Source organism: Erpetoichthys calabaricus, chromosome 5, assembly GCF_900747795.2.
Source record: "Erpetoichthys calabaricus chromosome 5, fErpCal1.3, whole genome shotgun sequence".
In the NCBI taxonomy this organism is placed as follows: Eukaryota; Metazoa; Chordata; class Cladistia; order Polypteriformes; family Polypteridae; genus Erpetoichthys; species Erpetoichthys calabaricus.
This window is the reverse complement of record NC_041398.2, coordinates 192,712,253-192,734,735: the sequence shown is the minus strand read 5'-3', so window position 1 is coordinate 192,734,735 and position 22,483 is coordinate 192,712,253. Positions and strand designations below refer to the sequence as shown.

The 22,483-nt window shown below is 35.7% G+C and overlaps 1 protein-coding gene across 1 annotated transcript in view; it reads left to right on the top strand.

Annotated features, from left to right (window-relative positions):
• The window catches only part of cemip2 (cell migration inducing hyaluronidase 2), a 151,007-nt gene that overhangs the window by 27,962 nt on the left and 100,562 nt on the right, over nt 1–22,483 (top strand). Inside the window, exons 3-4 of the mRNA XM_051928370.1 lie at nt 616–756; nt 7,434–7,995. Of these exons, the coding sequence (XP_051784330.1) occupies nt 616–756; nt 7,434–7,995 (703 nt within the window). The remainder of the gene's footprint in view (nt 1–615; nt 757–7,433; nt 7,996–22,483) is intronic.

Genomic DNA, 22,483 nt, shown 5'->3' with positions numbered 1-22,483 from the left:
ATTTACACATCTGACCTTTTAAAACTAAAGTATCTCCAGGCGACGGACGTGACTCCTTTTTTTCGGCAAAAGTTCTTCTGTTCATCATGTTCAACTTTATCGTCGGCTTCAGTTTCGGAATGTTCTCTGTCCATTTTCACCGCGCAATACCTATGCTACCGCTACCTATTTGGTGGTGTATCAGTGAAAAAGAGCCCTAGTGCAACAAATCTGTGTTTAGCGGTGTAGCAGTGAAAAAGGTCCCCACTTGAACAGTTTCCCGCTGCGCCATGTTCCGAATGTTGTTTAGGCAATTTAAACCGGTGTTGCGGTATAAGAAAAATCCATATCATTAAAAAAATAAAAAAAGGTTTTCGGTATGAACCGGTATACCGCCCAGCACTAGTAGATAGTTCAATTAACATTCCACTGAATAATTGTAAGTTTCAGGGATTTGTTGATTTATTAGATTGTTTGATGTCACTAAGAGCCTGTGAAACTGTTGTACGTTAGGGGCAAGCTAGCTAATCTATTCATCCTGTAGCTGCTTTTGGAATGTTTGTTTTTTTTGTTTTTTTTTTTTGAGTGAAACTTTTTTTCTTAGTTTTAAATTTTTCTTTATTTTGCTAATTGCAGAGAACTGCCCAGACCAGAACCCAGTCCTTCGTACCTGGAATCTAGGCCAACATTTGGAAAAGACAGTGATTATTGGCAAAGGGGAACATTTTCTTTTGAGCAGTTCTGCTACAGTGCACTCAATTGTCATTAAAAAAGGAGGTATGCTTCTTAAAAGTAGATGTCATTAATGGTAGGATGGGGTGGGGTGGTGTGGTGTGAATTACAAATAATGGCTTTCTTGACCTCTTGTCCTTTCTGTTCTTTGTATGCTGCATTTATTTGTAAGTGTTGCACACATTTTTATCAATTTTTGTTTAGGACTAATACAGAGTATGTATAAAAAAAAAAAAAAGCTTCAGGTAAAACTTCTTAAAAGATTGATGGTAATTTTCATATTCTAAAATCCTAATTTCTTTGTTAATCAAATGTACATTCAGAAATTTGCTTTTCTTCATAGTTCTTCCCTAGGTATAGTGTTTTAATTAACTTACGTTCTGTCTGAAACATGTAAATTTTTTAGTGGAGAATCAAGTATTTATTCGGATATAGGTGCTATTATATATATATATTTGATGTGTGGGACTCCATCAAATCTGTATGTGAATTTTGCTTTTGTCTTCTTGTTTCCTGAGATGTCTATGCCTCTGGATCAATCCTTATTCTAATGTCTTTAGAAATACTCAGTCATTTTTTTCTTGTTAGGAAGAGAGAACTTGGAACACATATATGCCGAGTACAGATATAGATCAATTAGATTTCTACTTATTTGTTAATAGAATTGATGGTATGAATTATTTAAACAATTAAAAAAACAAAAAACAAAAGAACAACAACCATTATTGATTTGCTATGTACAAATTGCATTTCTAGTTTTCTTGTGGCTTGCTTGCCTTCTCCTGAAAACTATGACAATATTTAACAACATAATGCAGCAATTACATTCATAACATGCTTCAGTAACAGCTGTGAACATTTTTTGGTTCCATTCTTTACTTTTTAAATAAACTCTCTAATTGTTTTAAATGTTGATTTTTTTTTTTAATTAAAGATAATATCAAACACCTTCAGTGTTAATTTATAGGAGTTTATAGGCACATATTCTATAAAAAATGTTTATTTTCATGCCTTACAGCTTTTTAAAATCAAATTAGATCATCCATCCATCCATCCATCCATTTTCCAACCCGCTGAATCCGAACACAGGGTCACGGGGGTCTGCTGGAGCCAATCCCAGCCAACACAGGGCACAAGACAGGAACCAATCCCGGGCAGGGTGCCAACCCACCGCAAAATTAGATAATTTCTTCACCTTTAATCACTTTATATCTGGATTGATCCTAATTTACTCTTTTTTTTATTGTTTTAATCCTTGGTTTCAAATGTGTTTTGTAACAACTAAACCACTATAATTTGACAAGTATAGATTCATGAATTTGATGAAAATTGTGCAGTTTATTAAGACCTAATATTTTCAGTGTGAATTCATATTTTATTGGTATTTTTTTAATGGATATTTTTTGAGGTCACCATTCATTTTATGTATGTTGCTTTGCAAAAGTATTCACATTTGCACAGTTTTCATATTTTATTTCTGTTAAGCTTTTTTTTTTTTTTTATAACACTTTACTACCTGTTCATTTCTTTTTACTTTTATTGACTGAGGAGCCAGTGTAAATCCCTTCTTATTAGGGTACAGAAATGAGAAGCACGCTCATCTCCAGACATATGCATGTGCACACACTCGGCTAAACTTAATCAGGTCAAGCCAAAGTCTCAAATTAAGTTAACCCTGGAAAGAAATTGTAGTACCTGTAGAAAGCACTCTCTGACACAAGTAGAATGTGAAAACTCCACACTGATGGTCATCAGGAAGGGAATCGGACCCAGGTCTGTGGAGCATGTACAGTGCTGCGCGTAACACCTTTTTTTTTTTTTTTTTTTTTTTTTAAAGATAATACATATAATAAATACCACATTCTCTACATATGTGTTTAAACAAAACTGAAGTACCCTAAGTTCTTGTCTATAAGCCGGACTCATGTATTAGCCGGAGACCAAAAATCATACGAATTTTTAAAATAAAATCGTATCATAGATAAGCCGGACTCATGGATAAGCCGAACGTACTATAACCTATAACTAATAGAAGGGAGGGAGGTCAGTGGTCTCACTCGCGCCCATTTAATTTCTTTAAGGGGGGAGAGAGTGTGAGATATTGCCGTCTCTCTCACTCCCCGCATGGCGCGGTTGGAGCGGCCGGAGCGCGTTCTTTCTGCTCTGGGCGTCGCCGAGTCAACACGAGCGCGTAGCGGTCATTTAAATTGTGATTTTATATGTAAGCATATTTAAATATATATCGCGGATTTCTGCAGACAATGGGTCTTTTAATTTCTGGTACATGCTTCCTCAGTTGGTTTGCCCAGTTGATTTCATACAAGGGACGCTATTGGCAGATGGCTGAGAAGCTACCCGGCTTACTGTTCTCTCTCTCTTGCGCTGACTATCTCTGATCCTGACGTATGGGGATTGAGCAGGGGGGCTGTTTGCACACCTAGACGATACGGACGCTCGTCTAAAAATGCTGAAAGATTATCTTCACGTTGCTATCTTTTGTAAAGCTGATTCCTGAAAAGACATGCTGCACAGTGCTTCGCATACTTAAAAGCTCGAAGGGCACGTATTGATTTTTGACTGAAAAACAAACTCTCCCTCTCTCTCTCTTTGTCTGCTCCTGACGGAGGGGGTGTGAGCTGCCGCCTTCAACAGCTTTGTGCCGCGGTGCTTCGCATACTTAAAAGCCAAACAGACATATTGATTTGTTTGCTTCACTCCTTTGAAGAGGAAGATATGTTTGCATTCTTTTAATTGTGAGACGGAACTGTCATCTCTGTCTTGTCATGGAGCACAGTTTAAACTTTTGAAAAAGAGACAAATGTTTGTTTGCAGTGTTTGAATGACGTTCCTGTCTCTCTACAACCTCCTGTGTTTCTGCGCAAATCTGTGACCCAAGCATGACAATATAAAAATAACCATATAAACATATGGTTTCTACTTCGCGGATATTCTTATTTCGCGGGTGGCTCTGGAACGCAACCCCCGCGATGGATATATAAGCCGGACTTATGTATAAGCCGATATTCTATTTTTTCATTTTCACAACTTTTTTCCTTAGATAAGCCGCGGCTTATTGACAAGAACTTAGGGTAGTAAAAATGCAGCGGTGATTGAATAATTGTCTGACCCATATGACAGCTTTCTAAGTTCAGATATAAGTAATTCCCAAATGAATCATAATTTTTTGGATACAACCTCTTTGTGTTTATACTAAAAGTGATTATTATAATTTAAAATATATTTTAAAAAATATATTTTTATTTTTATGCTGAAAAATTCTAAACAAAATTTTGGCTGAGTCAAGTAGCCTTCATCTGATGTGTGACTGGCCTTTCAGTCTTTTCCAGTCAACCAATGTTGTTGCATACCTCCCCAAATATATATTAAAACCAGGTTTTTCCTTTTTAAATTGTGCACTTGTTGAAAGCTATACTTGTTTTTGCTTTTTTCATGTGTACAATGATACAATATCAATTTTGGATCATAAAACCTATCTTTGTATAAGTATTAAAAGCCAACATTCATGTATTAAGCCAGCGTTTCTCAACCTTTAAGTATTTGCAACTCGAGTTTTCATAACAGTTTTAATCACGCCCCCATAACGTTTTTTTGAAACCCTAATAAAATTTATTCCTATATTTTTTGCTGCCGATACACTGCTACAAGTTTAAAATTCCCCTACGAATAGCGAAATTACGCCACATATGGCAACATTCGTGCCCCTTTTTTGTTACCCCACAGTTTGAGAACCGCTGTAATAAGCAATTATTAATTTGCAGATGAATAAGGCTCAATGTCACAGTGAACCTAGTAATCAAGATAGAAGTTGCAACATAATACCCAGATTCAACCTATAAAAATTGATGCCAAGCTATATAGTAAAAAGCAGACTTTTTATGTAAGTTTTGATACTTTAAAAGGACTGCACAGTTTCTTTGGATAAGACAGAAGAAAAAATCGGTTCAAGATACTAAAATATATACAAGAAAATAGGATGGATTTCTTGAATTAACAATGCCATATTTCAGATGACAGTTCCTTCAGTAAAGTCCGATAGTGATATTTATCAGAAAATAAGGATTGCATGAATCTATAATATACTTCTCTCTATTATAAAAGAAAATCTTGAGACGAAACGAGACTATTGGCAAGAGATTTTTTTCAAGTCCCGCGATCCTCTCAACCATTTCAGGGCAACGGCCCACACCCACGGTCTCTCTCACCTCTCATTCGTGTGAATGCTTTTGTCAGACACAGTTCCTGCTCTTTCAGCTCTTATAAATTTTTACGTTTTCCTCACTTAAAGTTCTTAATAAAAGAAGACTTATTATGTCCAAATCTTATTGAAGACTTTCATCCCCGAAGGGTTATCAACAGAAGAAATGAGTACATGGGCAATCCTAGCACCGAGAAACGATGAAGTCAAACAAATTAACGCAAAAATTGTTGATTGGTTACACAGCAAATTGGTTAAATGTGTATCAATAGACTATGCTGAAACAGTTGGTAGTGATGTTGCAGAAGATGAAAACATCAACTTACAATATCCCGTAGAATATCTACAAACGTTAATTAACACTGTCCGGTCTTCCACAGGCAGAATTACGGTTGAAAGAAGGTATTCAAAATTGGTCGAACAATTCTGACATGTAAAAAAACAGGCGACAAGAAAGATAATGTAGTACATCTTCCGTGGATAACATTAGACACCAAAGGAGATCTTGATATGCCATTCGTATTAAAACGTTAACAGTTTCCCGTTAGAATAGTTTTTGCTATGACAATTAACAAATCACAGGGACAAACATTCGAAAAATTTGGTTTATTTATTAGAGAGAAAGAAACAATATTCACTCACGGGCAGTTATATGTTCCATTGTCACGATGTAACTCCAAACACGGAATCAAAATTCAGAGTGATATTGACGAAAAGTTAATTCCAAATATTGTTTTTTTACAGTTAGGTCTGTTATGCATATGTAACAATTCCCATGAAAATAGCAATCTGTTTAAATTGTACATCTGCATCCCCATACTCGAGTGGCAGAGCCGTGGAGTGGCTAGCGTGTAGCGCCTGCCTGAGGGTTGGCGAGCGAAGCGAGCAAGGGGCAGAGCCCCCTAGTCTCCATAAAGAAAGTCTGTGGAACAGCTTAATTCATTTGTGATATTCAAGCAAGAAGTGAGATTTAAAAGAAATCTGTTGAGAATACTTGATAAAATGGCCCTCAAATAGTGGATAAAAACGCATTAAACATCAAAACTTTAAAATAACCAATCTTTGCTTCATATTGTGCTTCTTTAATCTGAAATTCTGGTTTTGATTCTCTGGCATGTCCTTTTGACTACAGATTTGCTTTATGTTTTTGGCACTGTTCTTCTAAACTCTGTTTTCCCAGATACAACTTCATTTTGTTTTCCAGCTAGCTTTCATTTATTGTTTTCAAAACCCTTCCTCTTTTCACTTTTTAGGCTCTGCTGTAACACTCGCCTGCCTTAGATATTTCATTGTTCTATATATTTAAGCAGCCAGATGTACTTCTTACATCTAAGAAGTTTCTAAGTGTCTGTTGCCATTGTAAGATGCTATCATTGTCAGCCTAACAATTTGTGGTACAGTAATCCCTCCTCCATCGCGGGGGTTGCGTTCCAGAGCCACCCGCGAAATAGGAAAATCCGCGAAGTAGAAACCATATGTTTATATGGTTATTTTTAGAATGTCATGCTTGGGTCACAGATTTGCGCAGAAACACAGGAGGTTGTAGAGAGACAGGAACGTTATTCAAACACTGCAAACAAACATTTGTCTCTTTTTCAAAAGTTTAAACTGTGCTCCATGACAAGACAGAGATGACAGTTCTGTCTCACAATTAAAAGAATGCAAACATATCTTCCTTTTCAAAGGAGTGCAAAGCAAGCAGTCAAAAAAAAAATCAATACGGCTTTTTGGCTTTTAAGTATGCGAAGCACCGCCGGTACAAAGCTGTTGAAGGCGGCAGCTCACACCCCCTCTGTCAGGAGCAGGAAGAGAGAGAGAGAGAGATAGAGATAGAGATAGAGAGAGAGACAGATAAAAAAAATCAATACGTGCCCTTTGAGCTTTTAAGTATGCGAAGCTCCGTGCAGCATGTCCTTTCAGGAAGCAGCTGCACACAGCCCCCCTGCTCACACCCCCCTACGTCAGCGCAAGAGAGAGAGAGAGAGAGAGAGGAAGAGAGAAAGTAAGCTGGATAGCTTCTCAGCCATCTGCCAATGAAATCAACTGGGCAAACCAACTGAGGAAGCATGTACCAGAAATTAAAAGACCTATTGTCCGCAGAAACCCGCGAAGCAGCGAAAAATCCGCGATATATATTTAAATATGCTTACATATAAAATCCGCGATGGAGTGAAGCCGCGAAAGGCGAAGCGCGATATAGCGAGGGATCACTGTATTTGTGTATTACAAAAAAACTTCACTGCAGTTTGGAATGTTACATTTCCTACAAGGTATTCAAGATTTCACTCTTTTTCAAAATTACTTTTTAACATTTTTGACAAAAATGTTAAGGTAAATGCAGTTTCACTTTGGAAATGGCATGCAGACAGTATATCCTGACTACTGAATTTTTTGTTGGCTAGACTTATTAGACATTTACTGGCATTTTAATGTTTTTGCCAACTTTAGTAATAGTTATGGATGTATTTACCTCTGACCTGTTATTTTTTTCTGTTTTTACTTTTAGGTTCCCTTGTGTTTGATGATGATACTGAAGGCACTAAAAACATCACTTTAAGAACGCATTATATTCTCATAGAGGATGGTGGGGCGCTTCATATTGGAGCAGCAAAATGTCGTTACAGGTCCATAGCTACAATTGTACTGATTGGTAAATCAGATGATGATAAAACAGTGCCTGGCTTTGGAAGGAAATTTATTGGTGTCAGAGCAGGCGGTACTTTGGAGATGCATGGCTTGGAAAAACGTTCTTGGACTTTGCTTTCAAAAACAATTCCATCCACAGGTCTAGTGTCTGGTAGTTATTCTTTTGAAAAGAACTTTAGCCGTGGCATCAACCTCAGGGTAATAGATCAAGACACTGCAGAGGTTCTGGTTGTGGAGCGTTTTGACACACATGAGTCAAGAAATGACAGCAAAAAACTCCATGAGTGTTTAAGATCGCTACCACCAGGTCGCATTGTTGCTTTAGCTGTTGGGGATTCTGCTGTCAAAAGCTTACTGGAAGAAACAAAGAGCACTATCGAGGAGCTTCTGCAAAGTAAATATGTCAGAGATTTAAAGTACAGGTAATACCATTTAATTCTGCTTTAACAACTTTTTTTTTTTTTTTTTAACTTTTTTATGATCTTCAAATGTTTTTCAGTTTGAATAGAAAGGTATGGTTTAAAAGTAATTTTAAAACATTCACTGCTGGCTAGTACATGGTTTACATATGATGTTTTGTATCTTGAAGATTACTTTATCCTTTTTTTAAAAAATACTAGGGCGGCTTCAACCCCTGTTTGCTTTGCTCGCCAATCCATGCGCCAGTGCTACGTGTCGTTGTGAAGGAGATGCGGTCACTCCTCTGAAACGGTGATACAATGGGAAACAAATATATTTATTTATTTATTTTTTTTTAAACCTCCTTTTTGCTTGATCAGATGCTGGCTTACTGCTGCTGTCATGCCGCATGATCTGCATCTCGTACTGCACTTCGAACGTTTAAAAGCCTGTACAGCAGCTGTCCTTTTGTCTCACTGCCTTGTCTCTCTTCTCCCCCAGACATAATATTTTCTGTTTGTTTGCGCTAATGGAATCTTTACTATCATTTTTTTTTTTTTTTTTTTTTTTTTTTGAGACATTCAAATTTTCCTACTTTCATTATCTCTGACCTGCTCTGCATGTGTATCACGCCAACAATTTTGAATTCTTTACGACATTCTACTTTGATATCTACTCTTTGTCTTTTATTTCTGGCCCCGGGCGTGGTTAAATCTCTTGGCACAAAGTCTAGTCTCGGTGGACATGAAAGTGTCTTTCTGAGAAAGTCACGTCTCTCTGAACAGGTCTCATCCCAAGTATTTTTTATATAATAGAGACTAGTTTATTTAAATTGTTAGCTACAGTAACTCTCTGGGATTAAACCTACCTTCCAGTTAAATGATTTAAGAAGACCTGTCAAGTTAAAGAAAAAGGTCCCTATTGTATAAAATCTGACTTCTTGGTGGTTTGAATTCAGTTCCTTTTTATTTTGCCCTTTAATTAAAACATAAAAAATTAATGTTTGTCTTAGTTTAGAACCTTGAATTTAATATAGCAGCTTATGTTTTCAGTTAGAAAAAGAAGAGATGAAGAACAATTTGAAATTGCTGCTTAGTAATAAATAGACTTGTTAGTTAAACAGCAAAATGTGTCTGTTTAACTTGTAAACTTGTATCTTCTTGATAAACATCTCATGAACATTTGACAGATATATGGCTTTTTTTAAAGGTTTTTACTGTGTTTATTATTTGTTTGTGAGTGTCATACAGCATAGGATTTGGTATGAAACGCACTGCATAATTAAAATGGTAATCTTTTTTTTATAACCTCAAGAATTAATGTCTATCTGGTACACTGGGAAAAAAACTGTTTCAATATAGTAAATGTATATTTTAACAGTAAAAAAACCTGTAGTGCATTGAATGATTAAAATTGTTAAAACCTATAAATGCATGTTTATTTACATTTAAGCAGTGTTTAACTGCCAGTATCAAGTAATTTAAATCAATAAGTGAGAAAATAAATTTTTTTAGACAAATTATGTAAACTACCCCTTTTAAATTTAGCTTTGTTTCATATATCACATTACAGAAGAATTTAAGCAATATGACAACTTGTAATTATGAGAAGCATTTTATTTTCTTTAATGTTGTATTTATTCATTTAATTTATTTTAATATTTTATGGTCACTGAACAATAAGCCTAGAGAATTTCATTTTGTTAATAATAAATAAACAGGTAACAACTGTAGTCTATGCTTTAATTTTAAAAATACCAAAGCGAACACTTTAATATAGAACATAAGGCTTCTCCACAACATCTGTCTTTCTGTCTCTATGTCTGTCCACTTTTCACCAGAGAACTACTTTTTCTGTAATTTGTTTGAACATTACAGTTGATTTTGTGACTTCTGTCATTGCGCTAAGTATTATAGTTCGGCTGCAGCACCAATTTTATTTTCGCAAATCCGAGAGACAGTCTGCAGGCTGAGGGGAGGGGGAGGCGGGACCTCAGGAGCAGGGAGCTGGGCGGGGCCATCCTCACTCACAAGCCAGCCTCTGTTTAAGTCGCTGTACCTCCTGCCACATGTTGAAGGGTACCTTTCCTCCGCTTAGCTAGCGATACCCGTTTGATCAGCAGACATTATCATCTAGAGATTGTTAAAGAGTAACGTTTGATGTTTTTAATTGAGAGAACACTGCTACGTATGTTTTAGAGAGTACCTGCTCAATGGCAGAGATATCACGGCCACATACTTTTCTCCCCACATGGGTGACACTCTCCTATCAGAGCTGAACACGATCAGATACAGTGGCAACATTTGACGTGGGAGCGTTACCTACCTTCCACTTAAGGGCCAGAGATACCTTGTCAACTTTTTACATTTTTGGCAAAGAGATCACAGCTACATTCTCGCCCCTGTCAGCAAAACCAAAAATATTGTATTTCATGAGGCCCTCGGATATAAAAGTTATCAATATAAATTCTTTACTACTACTCCCATGGAGCCAAGGGGAACAGCTAGTCTAGTTATAAAGGAGCTTAGTGTTAAACAGATTAAAAAAAAATCTGAATTGGCCAATCCAAGAACATGATCGGTATTGGCCCTAAAAAACTTGATCGGAGCATCCCCAATTGTCACATGTACAAAGTACAGTGTAATTTTTTCTAGCATGGGTTAAAACAGCAACACAGCGCCACTCTATGATTAGTGACCAGAACTACTTTAACTAAAATATTATGGTCTTTCAAACACCCTAAGAACATCCTGAAAATGTCCTAAAATAATAAATTGGTAAAATAAGAATATTCCAGAATATCCACACGCAGTTAAGTCAGATATCTATTTTTAAAAGTGAGTGGTAAATTAATTAGTTTTCCTTTAGAATATTCAGTAAATTGTGATTCAGATATGACAATTTTTTATCAGTTAAAGGATTCTGCTCACCCAAGCCCTCGTTTATACTAATACTTTTCACACTTACGGACTACACATATGACTGTGTCCCCACTCACCATAGCAACAAGATTATAAAGTTTGCGGATGACACAACGGTGGTCGGACTCATCTCAGGCAAGGAGGGTGAGCTAGCATACAGGGACGAGCTGGAGCGACTGTCAGAGTGGTGCACAGTCAATAACCAGCTCCTCAACAACAAAAAAACAAAGGAGCTTGTTATTGACTTTAGGAAAAACAAAACTGACATCCAGCCACTCATCATTGGCGGGGCCTGTGTGGAGAGGGTCCCGGTGTTCAGATTTCTGGGTATGGAGCTGGAGGATGACCTGACCTGGAGCGCCAACACCAAGGAGCTGCTAAAGAAGGCGCAGCAGAGACTGTATTTTCTGAGAATTCTCATAAAGAACCACCTCCCAAAAAATCTGCTCCTTGCTTTTTATCATTGTTCCATCGAGAGTGTGCTCATGTACGGACTGTGTGTGTGGTACGGCAGCTGCACTTCCTCAGAAAAGAAAGCGCTCCATGGGGTCGTCAGGATAGCAGAGAGAACAATTGGTTGTACCCTCCCCACTCTGGAACAAATCTACACCTCCCGAAGCCGCAAAAAAGCAATAGACATTTCACAGGACTCATCACATCCCGGTCATTGCCTCTTCCAGCTTTTGCCATCGGGCAAGAGATACAGAGCTATGAAAACTAGGACAAACCGCCTTAAAAACAGCTTTTATCCGAAAGCAATCATGGCCCTGAACTCAGAATAAAACTGCTCCATATTATTCTTCCAATGTGCAATATAGACCTTAAGTCAACAAGTGCAATTTGTATATTTATTACTATTCGGTTTGTTATTATTTTCTCTCTTCTTGTCTTTTTGTCTTTTTAACTCTTATTCCTCACACTAAGTCAATTGCACCTTCAATTTCGTTGTTCCTTTGTAAAAGTGACAATGACAATAAAGATCTATCTATCTATCTATCTATCTATCTATCTATCTATCTATCTATCTATCTATCTATCTATCTATCTATCTATCTATCTATCTATCTATCTATCTATCTATCTATCTATCTATCTATCTATCTATCTATCTATCTATCTATCTATCTATATCTATATATATAGAGTTTATTTGACAAATTCCCAGTTCAAGTACATGTATGAGCACAGGAAATCATGAGTCTCTGGCAAAACAACCTAAAAAATTGTATGTAAAGATTCATGCTGTTTTCATTTACAACATGGTGATACTCATTTGAATTAACTGATAATAAGGGATTCTGAAAATAAGTGAAAGTCTTACATGACTATTTAGAAGACTTTTGTTTTCTTTTTAAAAGGTGTCTGGGTGAATTTTGAAATAACTCCTCTCCAAACTAAGGAGAAATATATCAAGCCCATATACTAAAAAAACAGCCGTGTACCCCCGTGACAGACTGTATTTGTCACCCACAAAGGGAACAGCATGCTCCAACAGCTACTGTATAACGAAGCTGTGAATCTTGTTGGAGTGTAATATGTCATGCTTGTACTTGTACTTTGTACTTTCATCGAGTTTGACCATCCTTTGATCATTCAACAGCATTACAGGACAGCTCACGCCATTGAACCGTCTCTTGCCAGGCTTATGAGATGCACAAGCCATGTCTTGTTATAGTTTTTTCTGCTGAAGCAGAATTGGACAATAATAAAATTTTCACCTGATAATTTTGAAGTTGCCGCTTCATTGTTAGGTGAACTCCCCCTCTAGGTCTTTTCAATCCAAGTTCAGGTTCCAAGAACAGTCATTAGGAATTCTAGATGGTGCTGTGCTTGTCACTTTTCATATTGAAACTTGGCTTACAGCAGTTTTCTTTGTATTTTTTCCTCTTCCAGTCAATCATGTTTTGTTATGTATCAAATATGTTGTCCTTTTGTGTATTTATGAATGAGTCCTAATTAATTCATGGGAAGGTTAGCCATAGAAATTCTTGGGTTGCATGTGTGAAAAAGACTACTTTGTCTTTACTGTCTGATTATAATCAATGTAAAACTTGCTCTGTTTTTTTTGTGCATTCTTTGATATCACTGGAATAATTTTCTCTCCGTTATTAACAAATTTACAGAGTTATGTAGATTATTTTTTGTTTGTTTAATAGGTAGTGATGAACAATAGATAGTCTAGTCCTAACCCTTAACAAGATCTATGGCTGAATTTACATCAGAGTTATCAAGGCAACTAGGAGCTTCAGGTGAAGAGAAAAAGAAAATTCATTTTAGGTTAAAATTTTGCAATCTGCATTGGCAAGAAAATCATTTCCACATGCAGGTATAACTGCCACTATTGAAATGAGGCAATTATTGCAAACAATAATTATCATTGGCTTTTTTTTTTTTTTTTGTAAAAATGCTCATATTTGACATAAACTGATAATCCCCATCCTTTTTGATTTTTTTTAAACTGTTATCAGAGCACATTTATTCCTAAAAATGAAAAGAGCAAATTGTACATCTTAAAGAAATGGATAGCATGAAATTATGTAGCAATTTTTAAATACTATACATGGTAAGAATATTTATGGTTGCTGTTTTTTAAAAGTGTTATATTGTATCCATGGTTTCATTATCTAGTACATACATTCCAATACTTAAAGCATATATTCTTGTATGTTCTTTTTATAAACAAATACTCTGTCAAGATGCATTCATAACTTTGGGTGTGAGAAACAAAAACATTTTTAGAGTACATCTTGTATTGATTCTCACTGTTTGTTTAATAGTTATCAGTCAATTTAGTTTTTGTTTCTTTAGCAAGCTTTGCTTCAGTATCACATTTTAATAGTACGATATAGTTGAGAAATGCATTTTTGCTTTGACATGCTGGCAAGCTAGGCATGTCTTGCATATTACTTTTTCTCCTAAGGAAGTTTTGTGTTTTAATTTGAAACTATAGGTATTGTATCAACAGTAATGACAAATTAAACTGATATCTAATCACATTTATAGGTGTATTTTGTTTACACTAAATTTAGAATTTTCAGAAGTCTATACCATGCAAATCCTGGTTTCAGTATTTCAAGCAAGAGCGTCTGGTCATATATATACTGCTTGCATGTAAATCAAGTGCTAATTCTAGGAAGCTTAAAGGTCTATGTGTTACGAATGGCATCAGAAACCAAAGTGCAAGACATTGTCAATAACAAATATGCAGTTTTTCTTTGTAAAGCATTAATTGAAGCTTTGGTAATTCAAAAAAACAGCAAAAAGTGACATACTAGTTATTTATCTGGTGTCGATGCCTCCCCTTAGCATGTTAAGAGAATAATAGATCATGGTACTGCAACATTATAGCTTATTAATATGTAACTAAATTAGCCCCTATACTTCCTTGATGTAAGTACAGTATACATCTTCTTTGAATGAAACCACCTGAGGATGGATTACTTGGACACCATTAAAGTTCATTGCTGCTTCCATACATACCTAATTAAGGGAGCCCTTTATAGCATGCCCGTAGAAAACTTTGATACCAAAATCAGGGATCATTATGTAGCTCAGTAGAACCGCTAAAACTGCTTGAAAATCCATCATGAATTTTCACAAACTCCATTGCCACCACTACCACTTTCTTGGCCTGTGGGCTCCATTTTGTGAAATACAAATACCGTCTCGATTAGCCATTTCCTCTGTTCAAAGACCATTTGCCATTATCTATAGTTTTACTGTATGTGTCCATGAAAAATTAGTCAGCACTTTGGTCAGCGGCTGTTGTATGTAAAGTGCTTTATAAATAAAGTTGACTTGACTTAAAAGTAAAACTGCTTCATTTTCATTACATTTTTCTAAAGAAATAAAAAAAAAAAGGTACCAAAGATGCCTTGGGCATCTATGACAAAGAAGGAAGCTTGATACGGTTACTTGCATTACATGACAAATTGAGGTAGGTTTATGTCCTCTGGATAACTTTTTGGCAAAAGAGATAGCCAGGCTCACAGCAGGAAAACCTTTACTAAAAACTAATACTTGTGTGGAAACAACGAGGCAGCTAGGAGGCTGCATGAATTGTATGTGTGCTGCATGGGCATGGATTTCCTGAGTGAAATACTCCCAATGGATGGTATATAGCAGTGGACAGAGACACCTTACCCTTAGACCAAAAAGCAATTGTACAGAGCAAGGAAAAAATGAGAAGAGGCATTATCTTCTTGCCAATGGATGACATGCTATACAGAAAAAACAGATATTGGGGAGTATTCCTTGAGACCAGGTGCTATACTGAAACTGGAATGAGTTTAGGGTGCAAGGGTACCAGGGGCAGCTAGGGGGAGTTGTGGACTGATATTCCTGATGCAAATTGGTGGGTTTGAAGGCAAAAGGTAGTAACACCAAATATTGATTTGATTTAGATTTTTATTTTGTTCGCTCACTTTGCATTTTGTAAATTGATAACAATAAACAATCATTATTTATATTTCTGAAAGCATTCCTTGTTTACAGCATTTTTTTCACACCTGCCTAAAACTTTTGCACAGTACTATATATATAAAATCCAACGTCTGTCTGTCTGTCTTTCTCCGCATTTCACGAGAGAACTACTTAACTAATTTAGATCGGGTTTTTTTCTATAATTTGCTTGAACATTCCGGTTGATTTTTGCGACTTCTCTCATTGTGCTATGTACTGTATCATAGTTCGCTTGCGATAGTGATTTATTTGCGTGAATCCGATTGACACGCAGCGGTCCGAGGAAAGGGGGTCAGGGCCCTCCTCACTCACGTGCCAGCCTCGGGGCGTTCCTTACCTCCACTTAGTTAGCGGACTAGATAACTACTTAACAGATTTAGATATGTTTTTTTTCTATAATTTGCTTGAACATTCTGGTTGATTTTGCAACTCGCATCGCACTAAGAGTTATAGATCATTTGCAGGAGTGATATATTCATACTAATCTGAGACAAAGGCTGCTGGCTGAGGGGACGGAGAAGCATGACATCAGGAGTAGGGAGCCACTTTCACTGTCCTGTTTCACTACAATGCGGGTGGAGACGCGGGGGACGGCTAGTACTATATATATGCAGTCAATATTTTTGTTATGTGCTTATCAAACACTCAGAAATAACATTTACTGTAGACCGCCACAACATATCATTCTTTTTCCTACTTTATTCAATCCATGGTGACTGGAGCCAGTCCCATCAGTTCGGGATACAAGGCAGAAACCAGTTCTGGAAGGCTCTCCAACCTAAACACAGCATGGCTCTCTTTATATCAAACACAGAACCAAATTGTTGAATTAACCAAATATGGACATCTTTGATACTAAGTTTCAGTGAATGTCTTTCTCAAATATGAAAAATTCACAGCACTGTCTTCAAATATGAGAAGTACCCTGCAGCTGTCAAGTTATAAAACTTGGAAGTACTATAATATATCTAGCATTTCCAGTGATCTCTGTACTGAAAGTAATTTTGCAAGCAAGCTGGAAAAATGGCATAACCAATTTTTGTGTTTTTTCCTGACTGTTGTCATTGTTGATAGTACAGGAAATATTTCTTAGATTGATGATGACAGTAGTTGTGACTCTTGTCTCAATAACATCATCAGTTTTGGAATGAGACAAAAAGAAAACAGGAAAAGCTTCTCAAATATTAGGTGTGGTTCTTTAAATCATATGAATTTCCTGAAATGTGGTTTTTTTTTATAGTTTAAGCAGAAAAAGTATCTAATTTGAAATGCAGCATTTTTTTATATAAAATAATAGATTATCTGACTGTGACTAAGCATGACTGCTGCTTTAAAAAAAAAATAAAAACAATAAAAGACATCCATTGACCACATGTTGTTCAAGCCTGAATACATGTTCTTACTTAATTTTGAAATTAAATCTGTTGCCTCTCAAATATATAATATGTGTGTTAGGTTAATTGGCATCTCTAATTTGGCTTTCTATAAATTATTAATTTTGTGAGTATGCTATGTGGTGGGACTGCACATTATATAGGGCTGATTTTTTTTATAACTTTTATTGAATTTATTTAAAGCATGTAACATTCCATACAATCATGTCAAACTTAACAAAACTAAATTCAATTCAACCCCCACTCATGAAAAAGAGAGAGAGGCCAATAGCCAGAGTAAAACTTTTGAGAATAGTGTAGATTGAAAGGAGTCTTTCTCCCCAGTATACAGTAAGTGCTTAATCTAAAATATTATTGATTAGATCCTGCCAGGTTTTAAAAAAGTTTTGAAGAAATCCTCTAAGAGAGATTTTGATTTTTTCCAATTTCAAATATTATATAACATCAGTTACCCACTGATTTAACAGAGGTGGGTTAGGATTCTTCCAGTTAAGCAAGATAAGTCTACGTGCCAATAGTAAAGTAAAGGCAATTACAGTTTGTTTGTCCTTCTCCACTTTAAGCCCATCTGGGAGTACACCAAACACAGCTATTAATGGATTAGGAGTGATTACATATATATAGGGCTGATTTCTAACTTGTGCCAAATGGTACTGGAATAGGCTCTGGCTTTTGTTTACGTATTTAAGTGCAAAAAAGGAATGGTAGGAGCAACAATTATGAAAATGTAAATGTAAATTTGGTCTCCAAATCAGAATTGTAACTGCTGTTTCTGTCTCTATATGTTGAAAGTCCTGAATATCCTTCTTGAAGCTTGTAGTCCTAGCATCACTTATTTATGTGGGGCAAATAAGAATTTTCAATCTTTTAAACTAATTTTGCTTAATTTTTTTATTAGTAATCAATCCATTTTCATCATTTCTTTTACTTAATATCTTGTTGTCTACTCCTACCTAATGCTGTGTGTTCATGCAAGTGGATGCTGGTGTTTGTAAAAGTGTTTATACACTTCTGTCTTGTTCAAATTTGAGTCTTGACTTGTATTAGAGCCAGCCTCTTGTTCCTAATTAACTGATGGATGGTCTTGTTGCTTAGACCCAATGGAATCCGGTAATAGAGTACATGTTGTTATATGCTTGTGTGGTTTTTCTTGCATTTGTATTCACACATTCTTGCATTTGTATTCACACAGCTGTGAGTGGTAAGGCACTTTACATGAGTCGAATGTACTGCAGACTTTACATTTATCTCATGTGGTTAGTTCAGGACAAATGAAGAAACAGATGAAAGTGCTCTGGACCTTTTTAGGCTCACCTTATTAACTACTTGTTGTACAGCTGTTGTATGTTTCTTTCTTTCTTAAAGGAAAGTTTGTAAAAAACATTTTGAGGTATATAGGTACTTACAAAAGCAGTGACGCTCTGATCAGGTTTTTTAAGGCTGATATTGTTCATCGATTTGATGTTACTTGATTGGCTGATTTCGATACCAATTCCACTTTTTTAAAATCTCCTGCAAACTGCATGCTTATAATTAAACTATAGATCATAGGTGTTAACTGATCGATTTTTATTAACAAAATGAAATTTTGTAGGTTTATTACTCAGTGACCATAAAATACTAAAATAAATACAGTTCCCTTAAAATACATACTTTAACTGATAAAATATGCACAGAAGTATTTATCCATAATGCATATAGCACAAGAGAAAATAAAACACTTCTCGTAATTACAAGCTGTCATTGTTTAGTATTTTTCTGTAATGTACCTATTTGAAACTGTTTCAACCATTTCTCTAACAACAAATACAGTATATGTTCGATCCCCGAGAGGGCAGCAGTAGAGTGTGTACGCCTGATGGGCCCAAATGAGGGCGAAACATGTGTTGCGTACTCTTTGCATTATTTGACAGCAAACTATGCCACATTTCATGATCTGCTTCTCGCAACTGAAGAGGGCCTCGAATGGCAGACCAACCACAAGCGTTACCTGGTATGTAACCACCCACACAATTCAGGTCAGGACTCAGACTACGAATGCAATGAAATATATAATATATATATATATATATATATATATCTATATATAAATATATATATATCTATATATAAATATATATATATATATATATATATAAATAATACATACAGACATACTAGGGGCTTTGCCCCCTGCTAGCTTCGCTCGCCAACCCATGTGTTTGGTTTTCTGCATACACACTTTTAAGACTTTTTTTTTTTTTTTTTTTCTTTGAATTGTTGCTATTTCACTGGTTTCAGTTTTATTTCAGAACTTCGTTAAAAACAATATTTGGAATCTTTTGAGTTCCAACATGCTGAATCTTTTAAATGAGGTCCGTGAGACATGTGTTTAATGACTTTGTACCACAATTCAGGATAGGTTTCTCTGTTTGGAATTTCAGCACTGACAAAATGATCTACATCATCAGTAGTTAATCATTTTTTTGGCAAAGTAACCAATAAATGCATGTGAGGTAAACCCCGTTTTTGAAATACTCTGACTTAAACTTCAAAGCCTTACAATATTTACATACTTCTGACATATCACCTATGTTCATATATTCGATCTCCATTCCTCGGTTTGTCCTGCTTTTTTTTTCAATGAAACCTGGACCGTGGTAATTATTTTCCCTTTTTTCGAGTAATAATTTCCATATGCTTTCGCTACTGCGATCTTTACTTTCTTTTTTTTTGATACTTTCTAATTTTCCTGCTTTCATATTCTTTAACTTTCTCTACATTTGTATCGCATCGTTTCTTTGAGCCTTTCAAATTCCACTGCTTTCATAATCTCTAACCTGCTCTGCATGTGTATAGCGCCAGCATTGTTGAACGTATTTATGAAGTTGTATTTTGTCTTTTACTCTCTGAGCCTGATTGGATGTGCTTTTTTTCAATTTCACTTGTTCCGGGCTGATTATTACTTTTTCTTTTTTGCGTTTTTTTCTCTCCAAAGCTTTTGAGTCACTTTTCTCTGCGCTGCTCTTTCTTCTTCGCTTAGTCGTTGACGTTTCATCTATAACGTATTGTCCTTATACACTTTATATGCACTAAGAGCATAAATAATGTCACACAATCAGTTAATTGATATTGTCAATTAAATGCCTGCTTAAATGTAAATATACGTGCACATATATGTTTTAATCATTTTAAATTATTAATTGCACTACTAATTATTAAATACACATTTACTATATTTATACAGGTGTTTTTTTTCTTCATTGTATCAATTAGACATTAGTAATTTTTAAGGTGTAATTATGAAATATAGTTTACAATTTTAATTATATAGTACTTGTTTCTTACTAAAACATGCACTGTATGACACACAGCAACAAATAATAAACACAGTATAAATCTTTTAAAACAACCCGTTGTTTACTAAGCAGCAATTTCAAATGTGTCTTTATCTTTTTTTTTTCCCCAATTAAAAGTGTAAGCTGCTGCATTTTAAACAAGCACGCTGTGCAAGCTCAAGCAGTGTCCATATTAATGTAAAGGAGAAAATGAAGGTCTCAATTCCTTAAAGTAGCTTTTCTTGCCGTTTGTCTAGTTGCACAGGACTACTTCTCAAATTACTTTTTTTTTTGTGTTTTACTCCATTTTCTTTAACATAAAGGCTTGTTCACTAATAAAATAAGCTTCCACTCACTGTTCTTTGTTTACACTGTAGATGTAGATGATTTGTCTGATGCAAAAGAAAGGTGGGTGGGGGGGAACGGGGGGGGGAGATACAGTGCTAGGCTCAACTACCGTAAAACCTTGTGTAAAGGAGCACTACCACTAAATTACCATGAAGCGGAGAAAAGCAGGGGCTGAAAATACAGTTTTTTTTGTGATCATCCTTTTTACCAATCACTGATCACGTCTTTTTTTATTTTTTATTTATTTATTTTTTTTGTGAAAATTGTCTGATTTTGATCGCCTACCGATCAGTTGGAGCATCCCTATACAATAGTAGCTGTTTTATCCCCTTATGAATCTTGTTCCTTACGAATGTGGTAAAAAATAGATATGAAAACAGGATTTAATCAACATAAACATGCTCGTATCTTTTGATTAAGTTTTTCCTAAATAAGTTAAAATTGACGTCTGCCTGAAGAACATATTCAAGGACACAGTAGCACTTTTTACATGCTACAATATGGCTAACAAATCCTCTGGCATCATTATTATGGTGACCCTGCTGTGTTTTGCTGAATTAGGAAATTCTTGGTGAGATAAAAAACTTGTTTCACTCTTTCTTGATTTATATTTGGATTTATTCAGTGTTGTTATGATGAAAGCATCTTCATAAAGATTTTTAGTCAATGCAGATGTTAATGTTTGTAACTTCAGAGGTGTTGATACATGACTTTCAGTGTCCAACCATATGACTCCACAAACTGTTTACCTATTCAGTTTGCACACTGACTTAAATAGTGTGCAATAATATATGAGTGATATTATGAGTGATATTATTATACTAACATACTCATCTGTACTAACATGAGTTTAGTCCTTGCTAAAACCATCACTGTGTACACCAATATGTGCTTTTGAGTTGCAGTCGCTGCACTCGGTGCACTCACTTGTAGGCTTTTTGCACTCAAAAACCGTTAACTGCAGGTTGACTCAGCAATTCCAGATTGAAGCCTTGTTCTCTAAATGTTGTTTTTCTTTATGAATTCATATACCTTGAAACTCATAAGTAAAGTTACCTTATCTATACTAATAAAAGGCAAAGCCCTCACTCACTGACTGACTGACTGACTCATCACTAATTCTCCAACTTCCCGTGTAGGTGGAAGGCTGAAATTTGGCAGGCTCATTCCTTACAGCTTACTTACAAAAGTTAGGCAGGTTTCATTTTGAAATTCAAAGCGTAACGGTCATAACTGGAACCTCTTTTTTTGTCCATATACTGTAATGTTAACGCAGTACGTAGAAAACAAGGAAGAGCCCCAAAGAGCGCTGAAGAAAACATTCATTACACAATTGAGAAGGCAGCGAAACAATAAGAAGCAAGCGAGTGACGCATACAAGCATATTCATAAGTGCAGCTAAGGCGAAAACAAAGTACGGTGTAAACCATAAGTTTAAATTAAGTTTGGCAAGATTGCTTTTCTCCTGTACAACTATACGTTGCATTCTCAACAGTAAGCTTGCACGACTTGGTCATATTACAACCGGAGTGCTGAACTGACAACGTGGTATACAAAGAGAACTATAACAATCGAAATAAACGAACAATAAAACAGCGGGGAACCCGTGGATTAAATAAAAAGGCTGCTTCCTTGGCGAAGCAAGGAAAAAGGATGGCCTTATATATGGTGTTCGTTTATAAAACAGCGGAGAATCTGCGTAAAGACTGCTTCACAAAAAAACAGCAGAGCGTCTTATATGAGCAGGCAGTCAGCTAAAGAAGGGAATCAATAAATAACTATAATTGTAATAAACGAACAAAAAATAGCGGAGAATCCGCGGATTACATAAAGGAAATGGGTACCTGAACAGAAAAGTGTGTCTCAAATACCTACACAATAACTATAACAATTGTAATAAACGAACAATAAAACAATACAGAACTGCTAAGCAAGGAGAAAGGACGGCCTTATATGGCGTTCATTTATAAAACAGGCTGTGTAAAGGCAGCTTCACAAAAAAACAGATCCTTAACAAATTATTATTGGTATATTTTCCCTCAATTTAAAAAGGTTTTCTTTTCTTCTTAA